Source organism: Trachypithecus francoisi, unplaced genomic scaffold (genome assembly GCF_009764315.1).
Source record: "Trachypithecus francoisi isolate TF-2019V2 unplaced genomic scaffold, Tfra_2.0 Contig01461, whole genome shotgun sequence".
In the NCBI taxonomy this organism is placed as follows: Eukaryota; Metazoa; Chordata; class Mammalia; order Primates; family Cercopithecidae; genus Trachypithecus; species Trachypithecus francoisi.
This window is the reverse complement of record NW_022681433.1, coordinates 5,802,231-5,817,641: the sequence shown is the minus strand read 5'-3', so window position 1 is coordinate 5,817,641 and position 15,411 is coordinate 5,802,231. Positions and strand designations below refer to the sequence as shown.

General features: G+C 35.0%; 1 protein-coding gene across 9 annotated transcripts in view; it reads right to left on the bottom strand.

The window, feature by feature from the left end:
* Window positions 1-13,950, bottom strand: part of POSTN (periostin) — a 35,533-nt gene extending 21,583 nt beyond the window's left edge. For all 9 annotated transcript variants that reach the window (XM_033234708.1, XM_033234732.1, XM_033234741.1 and 6 more), the window contains exons 1-8: window positions 13,714-13,950; window positions 12,294-12,392; window positions 7,534-7,598; window positions 5,501-5,658; window positions 3,226-3,390; window positions 2,193-2,339; window positions 1,566-1,707; window positions 152-364 (exon numbers count right to left, since the gene is read on the bottom strand). In XM_033234708.1, the coding sequence (XP_033090599.1) occupies window positions 152-364; window positions 1,566-1,707; window positions 2,193-2,339; window positions 3,226-3,390; window positions 5,501-5,658; window positions 7,534-7,598; window positions 12,294-12,392; window positions 13,714-13,832 (1,108 nt within the window). In that variant the 5' untranslated portion in view covers window positions 13,833-13,950. The remainder of the gene's footprint in view (window positions 1-151; window positions 365-1,565; window positions 1,708-2,192; window positions 2,340-3,225; window positions 3,391-5,500; window positions 5,659-7,533; window positions 7,599-12,293; window positions 12,393-13,713) is intronic.
* Between the last annotated feature and the right edge of the window lie 1,461 nt (window positions 13,951-15,411).

The following is a 15,411-nucleotide window of genomic DNA, read 5'->3' as shown; positions in this document are numbered from 1 at the left end:
TGGAGTACGCAAGTAGCTCACCATTTGTTGTGTTAGTGCTTTGCATGACATTCTTTATACTGCACATTCATTTTTTATGGACTTACTCTTTGAGACAGCATAATTAGTAAATCATAGTAAGTAAAATAAAACAAAAAGAAACGTTGCTTACCAGAATCAGGAATTAGGACCTGATCAATCAAATGGATCACACCATTATTTGTCACAATATCCTTTTTGTTCACCATTTTGATTCCATTTACTGTTATGCTGTCACCGTCACATCCTATCTCAATTGTATTTCCTTCCAGCGTCTCAAAGACTGCTCCTCCCATAATAGACTCAGAACACTGGAGAGTATTTAAGATGTGATACTTCATAAGAGCTGGAGAACACAATAACAAGTTAGCTTTCGGATCAAGGGAAATAACATTTGACCCTGAAAAGATGTGTTTAATTGTGGAACTAAGTAATCCTTAAAAGGTTGTAAGACCTGAGGATTCACTTAACAGCTTTAAAATCCTATTTACGTTCTAGAAGTTTTTTCCTATCGACTACAAAATAGGAACAGCTCAGCTTCGTAGGAATAATAAGAGGAGATCAACTTCAGGACATGATTGGTGCAGCATTAGAAAACGTGGGAGGTTAAGTTCCAGCTATCATAAGAAAGTAACTCCTGGGTGACAGCAAGAATTGTTCCTTTCAGAAGACCTTTGACTGGCATAATGGCTCACACATGTAATCTCAACACTTTGGGAGGCCTAGGTGAGAGGATTGTTTGAGGCCAGGAGTTCAAGACTATCATGGGAAACACAGCAAGACCCCTCTCTACCAAAAGAGAAAAAGGGAAGGCCTGTTAAATTCCAAAATGCCCAAGAACAGCATCTTGTAATAGCTGCTCATGGCAGAATATTTGTACATAACGTGTAATGAGGTCGATAGAGGCTGAGGATAAGACAAATTATTTCTGCAAGGCAACTTCTAGAAAGTAGCCAAATAAAGCTGATTTATTGAAGGGCCTCTGGAAGGATCTATGCCTCAGCTACGTTGTGTCTATCCTGCATCCTAAAATGTTCTCATCTTAAACTGGTCAAATGTATTTTGGGATAGGCTGAGTAAGTGAAGTATGCAAGCACAAAGTAAAACTTATCTGACAACAGGAAACTTGGCAAGCCACCAAATTCTTCTGTGTATCAGTAATTTGAGGCCCAGGAGAACCATACGATTCTCACAACTCAGTATCTTCTGGCATAAATACAGAATTAAAAGCATTGCATACCATGCATACAATATTAAAATTTGATGATCTAATATTTATTTCCAATACCTGTTAATCTTTCTGAATATCTACTACTTATTTACTTGAAAGTAGTATGAAAGAATGTGATCTTAAGAATATTCTTATTTAAGAATTATACTCTGCCTACTCTTTCAAGGACTTTTGGAAGACTTATAGTACATCTCAGAATAAAAATTTTTCCTTGCCTTTGCTTATTAAAACTAATATTATTGGCAAGAACTAGCCTCTTTTTTATTCCCCTCTCAGAATGCTGGGAGACTTCTTAGAGAGGAAGAATTTTAACTACCTTCAGAAGCCACTTTGTCTCCCATGATCCTTTCTAGGACACCTCGTGGGAGTTTCTCAAAAGCCTCATTGGTGGGAGCAAAGAGTGTGAAGTGACCATCTCTTCCAAGCGCCTCCAGTATGTCCGATGTGATGGCAGCTGCCTGAAACACAAATGTGCTTTTCAGAGACTTTCACATTGTAAATCCAAAAGAAAATTACAACACACTTAAGCCTAGGCTGACATGAAGGAGCTGATTCCCACACTATAGAGGCTTGTTGTTGTTCGATCTTCAGAATATTACTTTTTGACACAACCATGTCTTTTCCAACTTTCTTCAAATTGTGTCTGCAAGAATGGGAATTCTGCCCATGTTTGTGGGACTGTAGCAATATCCAATAACAGATGAATGCGTTCTAAATGCACTAAATACACACCAGTCACATGACTAACCATTCTTACTGTCATTTCCACAGAAATATTATTTCATATGAGAATATTTCTCCTGTGTAAAATGAAAATAGTAGCCATTTCAAAAAATGTTTGTTACATTTTTACCAGATTTAATAACATTTTTATTGTTTTTAGGTTTTGACAGGAGAAGAGGAGGGATTTCAATGACTCAAGACAATCTGCTCTTGGACTTACTCTAAAAGATGAAAGGTCATCTTCTGCTTCAATGAAGTCTTGAATTGAGGTACCAATTTGTGTAAGGACACGATCAATGACATGGACCACACCATTTGTTGCAATCTGGTTCCCATGGATAATTCGAGCACAATTAACAGTGACAACCTATAATTATTTGGAAAAATCAAAGTGCTGAAACCAGAGACATCCATTGACCACTGAGACTGCAAGCCCATTCCCAGTTTTTCATTGATACTAGTAAATGTAACAAATGGGAAACTATATTCTAAATGGATATGCTGTGGATGAAGATTTACATGTTGTTGTATCTAAAAAAGAAACTGTAAAGGAAAAGGGAACCAGTTGAGAACCTAAGTCGATTCATACTTAACGTATCTAGCAATATAAGGCAAAGGTGCTTTTCTCTTTCAAATGATTGCTTTTTTCCTCTCTTTTATACAAAGAGTCATAAACTTTTTAATGTGGGTAAATGAATTACGTAAAGAAGTCTAATCTAGTCCTAAAAACTAAGTTTTGAGAAGGAGAAAGAAATAATTATTGTATAGATATAATTAGTTCTAGTACAAGAACTTCCTAAATATTACTTTGTCACTGACCTCTTTTGTTCCTGAGAATCTGGCTGTGGAAAAAGTTCTATGACCCCACTGGCAATTTTCCACAAAAACTGATCCAAACACACAAGTACTACAGTAGCTAGAGGGGGGAGTAGTAAAAGAACACTCATTCTTTGATTCTTTTTGCTCTACAATAAATGATTTCAAATACATCAACTACTAAAATTTCCTTTTTTAGAATACTTGTCTACTGTCAATGAACTGTTCATGTAATTTGTCCTTTTCAATCACTCTTCGGTAGAAATTAATAACCAGATTGGAAATTTGCATGCCCTAGATTTGAGGGTAAAGTCATAATATAGCACTTACCTTATTCTCACTAATATTTTATTATTTTTGTGAGCATTGCATAAAAAGTATGCACAAAATTAAAGAAGGTATTTTTCATAAGTGTACTTTTTACTGATAAAACTTACCCCATTAGGATAATGGTTAATGAAAAGCCCCAAATTGTTATACATTGAAGGAATAATCATGCCATTTTTTAAGTCCTTGGTCAACATTCTCTTATTAATCATGTGGCTATGTAAAGCATTCAGTAATTCAACATTCACGTTGCTCTCCAAACCTCTACGGATATCCTAGGAAAAATTGCAATGATAGAAATTCAGTTTATTGTGGAACATTAGTAAAAGTCTTATGATCACCCTATTTCTACTCTCTTGCTATTTTCTCATTGCATTATCAGATGGTCAAACAAAATTGACATAAATAACTTAAAATTATATTATTCAAATTGGGTAAGGAATTTTATAAGTTCAGATACTTAGTTAAGGATCCTGAATGTGATAGAGTACTTAGACAGAACTCACAATTTTTAAAGTGAATATGTTGATGAAGAGACAATCTTGATATAACAAATAAAATGGTAAGAATTAGGAAGATATGAAATTATCACATATTTAAAAGTTTTAAGTTGCAAACAAAACAAAAATGACATATTTGTATGCTAACACTAGAGTTTTAAACAAGGGTTTCATGTTTATTCCATAACAAATTCAAGAATTCAACCGTCCTGTACCTTTTTATCTATCGAACACCATGTATTATATTAAGCTTTACTCAATGCTATGGGAAATATAATGACAAATCAAAAAGTCACAACTGTTTATCAGCAGCAGGTAAAAGTTAGACACAATAAGATATAGGACACAGGGGAAAAGTGCTTTCAGGGCTCAAATAAGAAAGAACAGCTATTCAGAAGTACTTTGTAGATAGACCATGATATTTAAATCAATAAGTATGATGTAGTGGTCTTCTAAGTCCAGTACTGACATAGGGTGAATGCCAAGAGAGCAAAAGTTGTCCAGTTTGGTTAAAACATACTTTTATGTTTCTCAGATAACACTAAGAAATTCAGAAGGGTATGTTGGACAATAATGTGGATGACTTTAATGCCCTAAGAAGGAGTGAAATAAACTGGCAATGAGGAACCACTGAAGATTTTGTGGCACTGAAATTTAATGATTAGAACCAGGCTTCAGGAAAGTTGAGTGAGAAATGAGAGTATTAGGGGGATCACTTTAGATGAAACACGAGATAAGCAGTTTGTAAGAATTGGAGAAACGGGAGGTAAGGATGGCTTACAAATTTCAAGCCTGTACATTGAGACTGGTACTGCCAATTGTGGGTTAAAGGCACTAAAAATACAATTATTTATGGGGTGAAAGAAAATTGCATATGTTTTAGATAACTTTTGTTTAAAGATGCAGATGGTATATCCAAGGATAAATACTAAGATAAACAGTAGAAATATTCTACTGAGGTTCGAAGAAGACACAAGTCCAAACAACAAGCGTAGGTTTAATGTTTGTATGCACTGAAGTAATACCTGAAACCATGTTAAGTGCATTTAAAGAGCAGAGTCAAGTTGCTGGAAGAAATTCTTACAAGTTCCATTCTTTAAGGCAAGGAAGAAGAGGAGTCAGCAAAAGGGACTGGAGAAGGGGTTACAGATGTGGTGAAAGACACCCAGAAGACGGAGGTCTATAATCAAGCAGTCAACCACACAGCTAATGTAGCAAGATAATGCCTACAGATATAAGCCTACATTTTATTAAGTATATTTGACTCTAGTAATAACTATCACTTCATCTCCATATCTAGTAGAAAGTAGGAATATATTTTTATATCAGTTTTATAGATTCGGAAATTGAGTAATAATTTAAGGCATTGTAAATTAGACTGTGCACAAGTCTAAAAATCAAATGTATTTTCACATTTCCTTTAACTATCCACATACATGTATACAAATTTGACAACCTGAACATCCATGTATATTTACATATAATTAAACATAATAAAATAGTGCTATATAATACAGCTTATGATAATTTTAAATTTCAGTAGACTTCTTAACTTACCTTTCTGTTAGACATGTTATCTGAAATTACATACATATCCTCACAAACAAACAGGAAAAAGGAAAGGAGCAAAAGAGAGTAACAAGTGCCCTTTTAGCCAATTCTTGGTTCCCCTTCTTTAAAAAATTAATGTATAAGCTTCCTGGAGAGTTATTCTATTTGCGGATGTATTAACATATTTTACTTTCCTCAATAACTCATCCATTTAGATATCCTCATATATGTACAATAGAAAGATACACAATTTCTACTAATATCAAGTTAATAAATCAGTTAAAATGAAATAACAATAACAGCAAAAAATCTATTGATAAAAATACTGAATTACAGAATCCAAGTTGTCCCAAGCCTCATTACTCGGTGCGAAGTAAGTGAAGGATCCCTTTCCCTCGATCTCCTCCCTCAGTTTTGAGGCATCAGAATAGCGCTGCGTTGTGGTGGCTCCCACGATACCCAGAGTGCCGTAAACATGGTCAATGGGCAAAACTGAAATAATCAAGAAATGAATCAGTACTGGGGATAATATTCTCAGGATAGGATTCATAATCAGTTAAACTTGATGCTATGTTTCCCAAGACATTTAATAATTTTAATAATACAATTATGTGAATAATCATTATTATATAAAAGTTATCTCTTGAGTGCTAAATAATAAAATGCTACTGAAAAACATTGTTACATATCCTTTGTGTTAAGGATAAATTTTAAACTCTTACCTTGGTTTAACATTTAACCTGTTTAGATGTCAATCCTGCTATGTCAATAATAATTCAATTATAATTCAATATTATTTAAATCTATCATTTGTATAGATTTGAGTCCCTAAAAATATGTAGGCCTGCTTGTTTTCATTATAACTTCTGGTAGCAAATAATTCAAAATATTTAATCCTTCCAGATTATTTCTTCCAAACGTCAGAAGAAAGATTCATGCATGAATGTCAACCTAAAGGGATTTATCTAGTAATGTGCAGTCACCTTATTTTTTCTGACCCTATTTGAACATTATTATAATTTGATTAATAGCATAGAATAAATGGTTATTAAATTTGTGAATATCCTTAGATTTGGTGACACAACTATTAAGTATAAAACCAGGATTTTAAAAGACCCTAAAAAGATGGAGAAATTGAGTCAAAATGAACAAGGTTAAATTTAACAAGTTTTCATGTAATTCCTATGCCTAAATTGAGAAAAACAAATCCTAGAGAACTGACTTAATGGTGTATGTAAAAAAACTGGTAATCAATTTTGTTTCCAAATTCGATATAAGCTAATGATGTAACACGGTTACCAATGACATTATACAAAGTGCAAGGCCTCCCCAAATCAGGTACTTATCCTGGTATTGTCTTTTTTTTTTTTTTTTTTTTTTTTTTTTGAGACGGAGTCTCGCTCTGCCGCCCAGGCTGGAGTGCAGTGGCCAGATCTCAGCTCACTGCAAGCTCCGCCTCCCCGGTTCATGCCATTCTCCTTTCTCAGCCTCCCGAGTAGCTGGGACTACAGGCGCCCGCCACCTCGCCCGGCTAGTTTTTTGTATTTTTGAGTAGAGACGGGGTTTCACCGTGTTAGCCAGGATGGTCTCGATCTCCGGACCTTGTGATCCGCCCGCCTCGGCCTCCCAAAGTGCTGGGATTACAGGCTTGAGCCGCAGCGCCCGGCCCCTGGTATTGTCTTAAATGCTCAGACCCACATGGATGGACTTTAAATATCAGTCTAGGTTTATATTCAGAAAAAAAGATTACTGGACTAGAGACTTTCTGTCTTTTGGTGTTATAATGGGGAGGGCTTCAAAGTCTATGTCATATTAAAATAATTGGGGATGGTTAGCCCAGAAAACAGATTTTATTCAAGAAGAGAGGGTAGCCGGAGGAAAGGCGTGATGATTGGCGTGAAATATCTGAACAGCTGTCATTTCAAAGAGGAAATAGATGAACTATTTTTTTTTTTCTCTAGTTGGCAGAAGTATAGGAAACCAAATTTCAATATAAGGAACATTATAAAATCAGAGCTGTTCAACTAGAGAAGATGAGATATCACCAAGTAGTTAAGTTCCATGTTCCTAGACAACTTCAAAGAACGGGATTTTATGAAGAGTTTTGTTCCTGAAGGGAAGCTGAACTAATTTAAATTTATGACTAAGTTTCTGTTGTATTGCCCAGCATCCAGTGTATGAGAAATGTGTTCTTACATTTCATCATCGTGATAAATGCATGATTAACACAAACATAGGAGGGGATATAATTTGGATTTAGGATGGTGCTGAGTACACACATACACAATTGGCTTCTCCACAAGCCACCTCAACCCTTTCCTTGCATATAAAGTGTTCCTTATTTAATTCAAGAAATTGAGATTTTACCTGCTGGGCAGCCTTTCATTCCTTCCATTCTCATATAACCAGGGCAACATTCATACAACACAGTCCTGTACATTGGAAGAAAATTAATATTAAAATGAGAAACTAGGACACATTTTGACAAAAATTTGACAAAATATTTCACTTATTGCCTTGATTTGCTGAGATTCTAAAAATCAGGGTGTTTTTTTTTCCTCCCCTGATATTTTCTTTTTTCTTTTTTCTTTTTTTTTTTGAGACGGAGTCTTGCTCTGTCCACCAGGCTGGAGTGCAGTGACGCGATCTCGGCTCACTGCAAGCTCCGCCTCCCGGGTTCACGCCATGCTCCTGCCTCAGCCTCCCGAGTAGCTGGGACTACAGGCGCCGCCACCTCGCCCGGCTAGTTTTTGTATGTTTTGTAGTAGAAACGAGGTTTCACCGTGTTGGCCAGGATGGTCTCCATTTCCTGACCTCGTGATCCGCCCGCCTGAGCCTCCCAAAGTGCTGGGGTTACAGGCATGAGCCACCGCGCCCGGCCGATTTTTTTCTATATTTATATGAATCTGATTTCTCACTACAGTCTCATGTTACCATAGAAAAGTTCCAGAATGTTGATCCAGAAGAATGAAATTTGGGTCCCAGTTCTGCTACTTGGTTGACATGTGAACCTTGAGCAAGTCATTTAATCAACTGGAGTCCCTGTTTCCCCAAGTATTTAACATGAATATAGTAGCTATGATATCTACTCAAAGAGTAATTGTGAATCTCAAATGAAATAATGCTTTTGAAATCATTTTGTAAACTAAAAACGGGTATAAATGTGCTTTAATAGAAGTGGAAACATAAGAAAATACATTGAACTATTTGAATCCATAACATGCTATCTCATTGCTAACTAAAATAATGCTGTATTTGGTTTGAATTGCCAGTATAATTATTAACTGTGTTATATTACATATAAACTTTAAAGTCTTATTTGTGTAAAATTTGATAAAAGTAATCTAAGTTTATTTTATTAGAGCTTAGTATTCAAGAAAATGGCATCCTGTTTAAAGTTAACAAAGTGTGTTGAGTTATACAGGCAATAATTAACAATTAGAAACAGGGATTATTACAAGTAAAAAATAAATGCACATAGTTTTGTAATTTTTAATTGATACATATGGTGTCAAACAGATTATGACAATTATAGATTAGTTATTTTGTAATTCACTAATTAAACATGAATCAGCTAATTCGGATGCTATTTCTTTTCTGACTTTCTATCTAGTTGTCATAATTGTAATCAAGTATGAATGAATCAAATAATTTATACATGAAAGAGATTGCCAAGTATAAGAATAAAATTTTTTTAGTATGATAAAAATGATAAAAGCAAACTATCAAGAAGCAAAAATTTTAATGATGTAAGAGATAATTCTATACAGTCGAGTAAAAGTAAATAAATGTTTTCAAATTGAACCCTGGTACATTAAGTAATTACTTAGGATTTGTAGTCCTGTTTATAACCTTGAATCCATATTCTCTATTTGTTAATAAAAAATTCCTGGCATGAAATATTGGCTTAAGAATCATAGATAGCTAAAAATATGGACAAAATTAAATGGGAAATACCCACTTCAAGTTATTCTCTAATTTTAATATAGTTTGAAGAATAGTTGGTATTGGAAACATATACAAGGTACATAGGAGCCTTATGCAAATCATAATAGAGACTCTAAATAATTTTATTTACATGAGCTCTTGTAAATAAATCTAATTATTGGATGTCAAAAGATTAAGAATTGCTTATATATTAGCTTTAGCATATGTTGTAAACAATTTAAAAAATGAGATACAAATGTGCTTAGTCTATAGATTGATAATACTTGAAGTAAAATAGTGAATAGAAAAGGAAATTTAACAAAAATGTATACAGCAAATGCTAATATAACAAGGGTCAGTCATAATGTAGAGAATTAATGCAGTAGATGAGATAAAATTCCAACAGTTCATTGTAATATCAGCTGATAATTGAACAATATGGTTATCTCTGAGCAGATATTTTGAAAAGAAAGGAGTTTTTTTCAGAAGAACATTTATGCTACCCAAAACTCAATGTTCCCATATGGTCAGTAGGGCAAAACAAAAGTTAAAAAATATGATTGCTACACATAGCTCTAAACATGAGATTTATTTTTGCTTTCAGAACAGTATCTAATATTTCATGAGATGCCAGCTAAAAATGTCACAGACATTCTCTAGAGGAATTTTCCAGAATACTATATTACTAGACCAATATATATTTTGGGCAATATCTTGACCCTAGGAGGCTTCATGTTTTTCATTAGGCCTGCTCAGTTTACTTATCTCAAATCCCCAGAGCAACTGTTCAGCTGAAAGGCAAACATTTCTGTCATCTGATCGTAAAGTCCTGAAGATATCTCTGGAAATTTCAGCGAAGCAAGAAGACAGCAGACCAGTCTTCCTGTCAGTAGTATTGATTTCTTTGGTCATTTGAAATTAGCATTTACATTTATTTCAGTGCCCAGATGTAACTATGTTTTTGAAAATGAAGCTACTTTAGAAAATTGAGCTGATAAAATTGAACAAAGGAGACACTGTTACATTTCTGGTTTAAAAAAACAAAAAAAAAAAGAAAAGACAGGCTTCAAAGTAGTGATTTTTTTTTTTTAATGGAAAGCAAGAAAGAATTTGGTATATCCTCTGTAAAAGTCTTGACATCTCTCATATATTTAGATGGTTAAAGTAAATGGATGGCATTCTTCTCTATCTTCTAGGAAGGATGTAATAAGCATTCTCCCTAACATTTCAGGGTGAAGGTCCTTTCTTATCTAGTTAGTGTGCATTTCAAATATGCTTAATGGTATCCATGAATATAAAGAACAAAGAGGAAAACTCAGAGCCTTAGAATCCCTACTGGGGCCTAGCTTGCAGCATGCCAGAGACCATTGTAACAACTGATTGCATTATAATTGTGTGAATGACTCACAAGTCTAGCAGAAGTCTGCACAATAATGGGAATAATGTTCAGGTCAAAAGATAATATCGAGTCGAAACTCTATTAAGCCAATGAGCAGGGGGATGATCAGCAAGGTCCTCTGGTGCCCTAGACTTGGTTACCATGTGGAGATGCAACCCAGCTAAGGTTAAATGCCTTGTATACGTGTTCTTACTTAGAAATAAAGACAATCTTGTACATTTCAAATAGGCATCTGGTCACAACTTCCTTTCCTGTCCACATCTACGCATTTGTTAAAAGAGTTTAATTTTAAGGACAATTGATGTTATGCATTATGGGTACTTAGTAATTTCACATTTATCAATTCATTTTATCTTCTCAGAAATTCTTTAATACAGCTATTAGATCCATGTTTTACGGGTAAGTCTACAAGAGGTTAAGTGATTCCATATTTAGTATTTTTTTTTTGAGACGGAGTCTCACTCTGTTGCCCACTTGGGAGTGCGGTGGTGCCATCTTGGTTCACTGCAACCTCCACCTCCTAAGTTCAAGCGATTCTCCTGCCTCAGCCTCCCAAATATGTGCCTGCCACCACATCTGGCTAATTTTTGTATTTTTTTTTTAGTAGAGATGGGTTTCACCATGTTAGCCAGGCTGGTCTCAAACTCCTGGTCTCAAGTAATCCACCTGCCTCGGCCCCCCAAAGTGCTGGGATTACAGGTGTGAATCACCACTCCTGGCCCATGTTTAGTATTTATACCAATATTATTAACTTAGAAATAAGTTTCCAATCAATTCTTCCACCCGAACTTAGAGTAACTGAATTTTAATGCTGATGTATTAAGCAGGTTCTTCCTGGGGTCTTTTGATTCTCAAGGCATCCTTCACTAAGGGTGGACTTCAAATTAATAGGAAGCAGGAAGAAGTCACTTGAACTGTTTTCTTGACTGGGGTGACACCTAAACCTTTCTGATTGTATTACTTGCCCTATTTATGACTGGGCTCCCTCATTGTAAAACAAAGATTTTGGATCACAGGAGTGGTTCTTGACCTTAATATGCCCAGAATGTTTATTACTTTTCTTTACTAATATTTATTGGTAAAATAAACCAGAAGGCATGTCTATTAAGTAATAAATAATGCTTTCCAATTTTAAGGTAATCAGTGAAACATATGTGAAAACATAATCATTCTTTGGGCTATTGAGATATTAACTATAATGATGAGCTTCCATTACCACCTTGTGGACCTCTGGGGATGGAGCATCTTGAACTGAGAATCACTGGATTAAATAAAGAGATAAAGTCAAGTATTTTTTAACTTTAAACTTTGATAAAAACTCTGAGGTAAACTGGAAGAATACTTAAGACAATTTCCAAATGACTGGAGGAAAACATGAACTTTTTGCCTCAGAAACTCTGATATTTTAAATCAGTTTGTTCTTCTGGCCCACTTTTTTATAAAACGAGGAAACTAAGTCAGAGGTTAAGTGACTTGCCTAAGATAAAAGAGGGCCAAACCAGGAGTAGAAACCACATCATACACTCACACAGATTCTATACCCAGTCCTTAGCCATGTGATCTGCTTCCTTCTGGCCTCCACGTCACATGAATTCAGGAAGAAATCTGAGTTCTAACAGTAATAATGGAGATGCAGGGAGAACTTTTTAAATTCACGTATGTATTCCTTTCTTTTCTTTAAATAACTCACAATTTGGGTCAGTCTTTTCAAGAAGAATGGTGTGTACACCCAGGGGGAAGGCATATACGTCATGATGTTGTTTTTGGAAATGACATGTTATGGGAAAAAAAAGAGACTTACGCTTTCTGTCCGCAGATGGACTTTTTATACCAGTTCTTACAAGTGCTGAAGTATTTCTTTTTGGTGCCCAAAATCTGTTGAAGGGCACAGACATTCGGGCTGGAGGATAGAGGGAAAGGAAAAAAGTTAATGTCCTAATAATGACTAGTTTTTCATATCTAAAGATCAGATGATAGAAGAAAATGTTAAGATGTGGATTTGATATTCAAAGATATGATTCTAGCCTTGCACAAATCTGACTATTGACACGATCCTACTGAATTGTTGGAAAACCTAAAGTCTAAGGGAGATGGTGAGGAGAGAGAGAAAAAAATTATACATTTCTGAGAGTAAAAAATACAAGCATTTCCAAAAGTTAACCAAATAGAAGTATTCAAACAGTATGAACATAATTTTATTTCTATGTGCCTTGTTACTCTTAATAGTAGATAATCTACTGACCCTTTTTAAACCAAACATGTGCTCACTTGGAGGATGGCCATAGCTTCAGGGCTCTCTGGAACAAAGAGAGGTCAGAGAGCAAAAGAGACAAGATTTATTATGTACACAGACACTCTACTCTGTAATTTTCTAGGTTAAGTAATCACAGAAGTAAATGAGTGCTAAAATTAACTTTGAAACAATATGGTTGCACAGAGGAGAATTATCTTTTTGAATGGAAGTAACAGATTAGAACATCCTCTGTCACAACTTTAATGTTCCCCTTCCTCTCTTAAAGGGATAGAGATCTTGTTTCACTGTAAGTCAAAGAAGCTTGTGAACATGATGAAAATCCCTGTGGGGCATAGGAAGAAGTGCCAAGATCCACTTAAAAAATTATAAATGGTTGGGTGAGTTACAAAATTGTGTGTGATTTTTACAATGCTCAGTTGTAGTTTCATTAGTTCTGTAAAATATAAATTACTTTTGCAAATTTTACAGAATTCAGAATTTAAAAGTAACTTAAATGCTTCAAAGAATTCAGAGAACTAGTTACATTACCCAGAATTTAACCTTCATATGTAATTTAAATAAAATTTTCTCTAACATCATGTGAGATATTTCAAAGCTGTTCACATACATATGATAGTTCCTAACAAGAGATTTTTTAATTTTGAAAACTCAATTTCAGATGTTTTGGAAGAAAATAGAAACATAAGTAAATGGAGTCATAAAAGAATGCCCAGCTAAATTGTGTTAGAATTACATAATATTTCATAAAAAAGCAATTATATTCAAGTTATTTAGAGAGTAATTATATCTTAAAGCTTAAAGTGCATAGAGGAATCACAGAATACTCACATTTTCCTTTTTTCTATTACTTTATAATACTTAGAAAAAATAAACCCTGAGGCATATACGAGAAACTTTATGCATACTTGAACATATAACAAGCTAAGGAAAAAGAAACACGGTTTATAAAATCAAACCACTCACTTACCCTTGTTCCCGACCCCTGATACGACTATGAGTCAAGATCTTGTCATAATGACTGTTGGCATTTGCAGGGTTAACAACAAGCAGCAATAGAAGAGAAAACATGGGTAAGAAGGGAATCATCTTGAGTCTCTCCGTTGCAGTTAGTCCCCGAAGAGAACTGGCAGTGGGCTTTGCAGAGCTCTGAATTTATGTACATGTCAGAGTTGTGGGAGGGAACACTGCATCAACCTGAGAATCTGAACTCTTTCCAAAAAACATCAGCAACTTCAAATTGCCAGCTAAGATTTGTTTTGGTTAGTTATATTTAAGGAACACATTGAGCTACTTTTCCTTTTCATTATAAAGAAGATACTTATTTTTAATCATACGAACAATTGACTCACTGCATGTTTATGTCTCAGTTTTATTCTTTTGTATCTTAGAGAGTTTTTGAGAAAAATTCTTTTGTTGTAAGAGGTATTCTGCAGTCCGTTTCAGAGTAGAATGTATAATGTCGGTGTGCTCAAGATTATTGTAGGTCTTACTGCAGTTCACATCAGAACTGAAAGATGATGATGATGATTATTTTTACCAGGAAACAAAGGTAGATGCAAGTCTGACAATTACAAGGGGGTAAAGGCTGTTGATTAAAAACAAACTCTGGATAGATTTAAAACTTGTGTAAGATATGAAATAAGAATTCTAACTTTCTGAAGAATCATGTGGGAGTCCACATTTTCCTTGCTATCCTACAAAAAGGAGAGCTACTTCTCATTTCCTTTCTTTTTCAAATATCAACATTTCCTTTCTTTTTCAAATAACAAGGAACATATAGAGTGAACATAAGTCTAATCTGACAAATTTCTCTAACATGAAATGAAGCAGAAAGGAAAAACATTGGTGCTTTGTTGTTTCTCATGACATACTTCACATGATGTTGAACATGTCTACGCAAGCACATCTACTGATAACTACTGGTGAAAAGCAGCCACTACTGGAAGCAAGTGTTACTAATCTAAAGATAACTAGAATAATTAAATACATATTAGGAAACAGGGGCATTGCCAAAATGATTCTTCTGATTTTATCAGGAGTAACTAAAGCCTTTCAATGTTACACTATGCAACCCCTAGCCAAAGGAATGTGCATTCTTACTACTCCACACATAAGTCAAATGTTCAGAAAACTCTGGATAAAAGAATCTGAATGTCAGAGGGAAACAATGAGCTGAAATGGTAACCACAATCAGTTTCTGTGAAAAGACAAGCTGCACACCATCCTAAGTGTAATCCCAATCCATTTTGTTACAAAGTGCTCCCTCTGTAATGTGATATCCATGTTCTTTTCCCGCTGGTGAGATAGAGAAATTTTGTCGGAATTCTCCCTGTTCTATTGGAAGGGCCTTTGGGGAACTGGATTGGACCAGAGAGCATTCTCAGTATTCTGAGTTATGCTTGAACTCGCTCTGGGATATTAAAATATTCTACAACTTGTTGCTTAGTTTATTAAGAAGCACACAGCAAACTATTGCAAGAACAGAAAACCAAACACCGCATGTTCTCACTCATAGGTGGGAATTGAACAATGAGAACACTTGGACACAGGAAGGAGAACATCACACACCAGGGCCTGTCGTGGGGTGAGTGGGGAGAGATAGCATTAGGAGACATACCTAATGTAAATGAGAAGTTAATGGGTGCAGCACACCAACATGGCACAT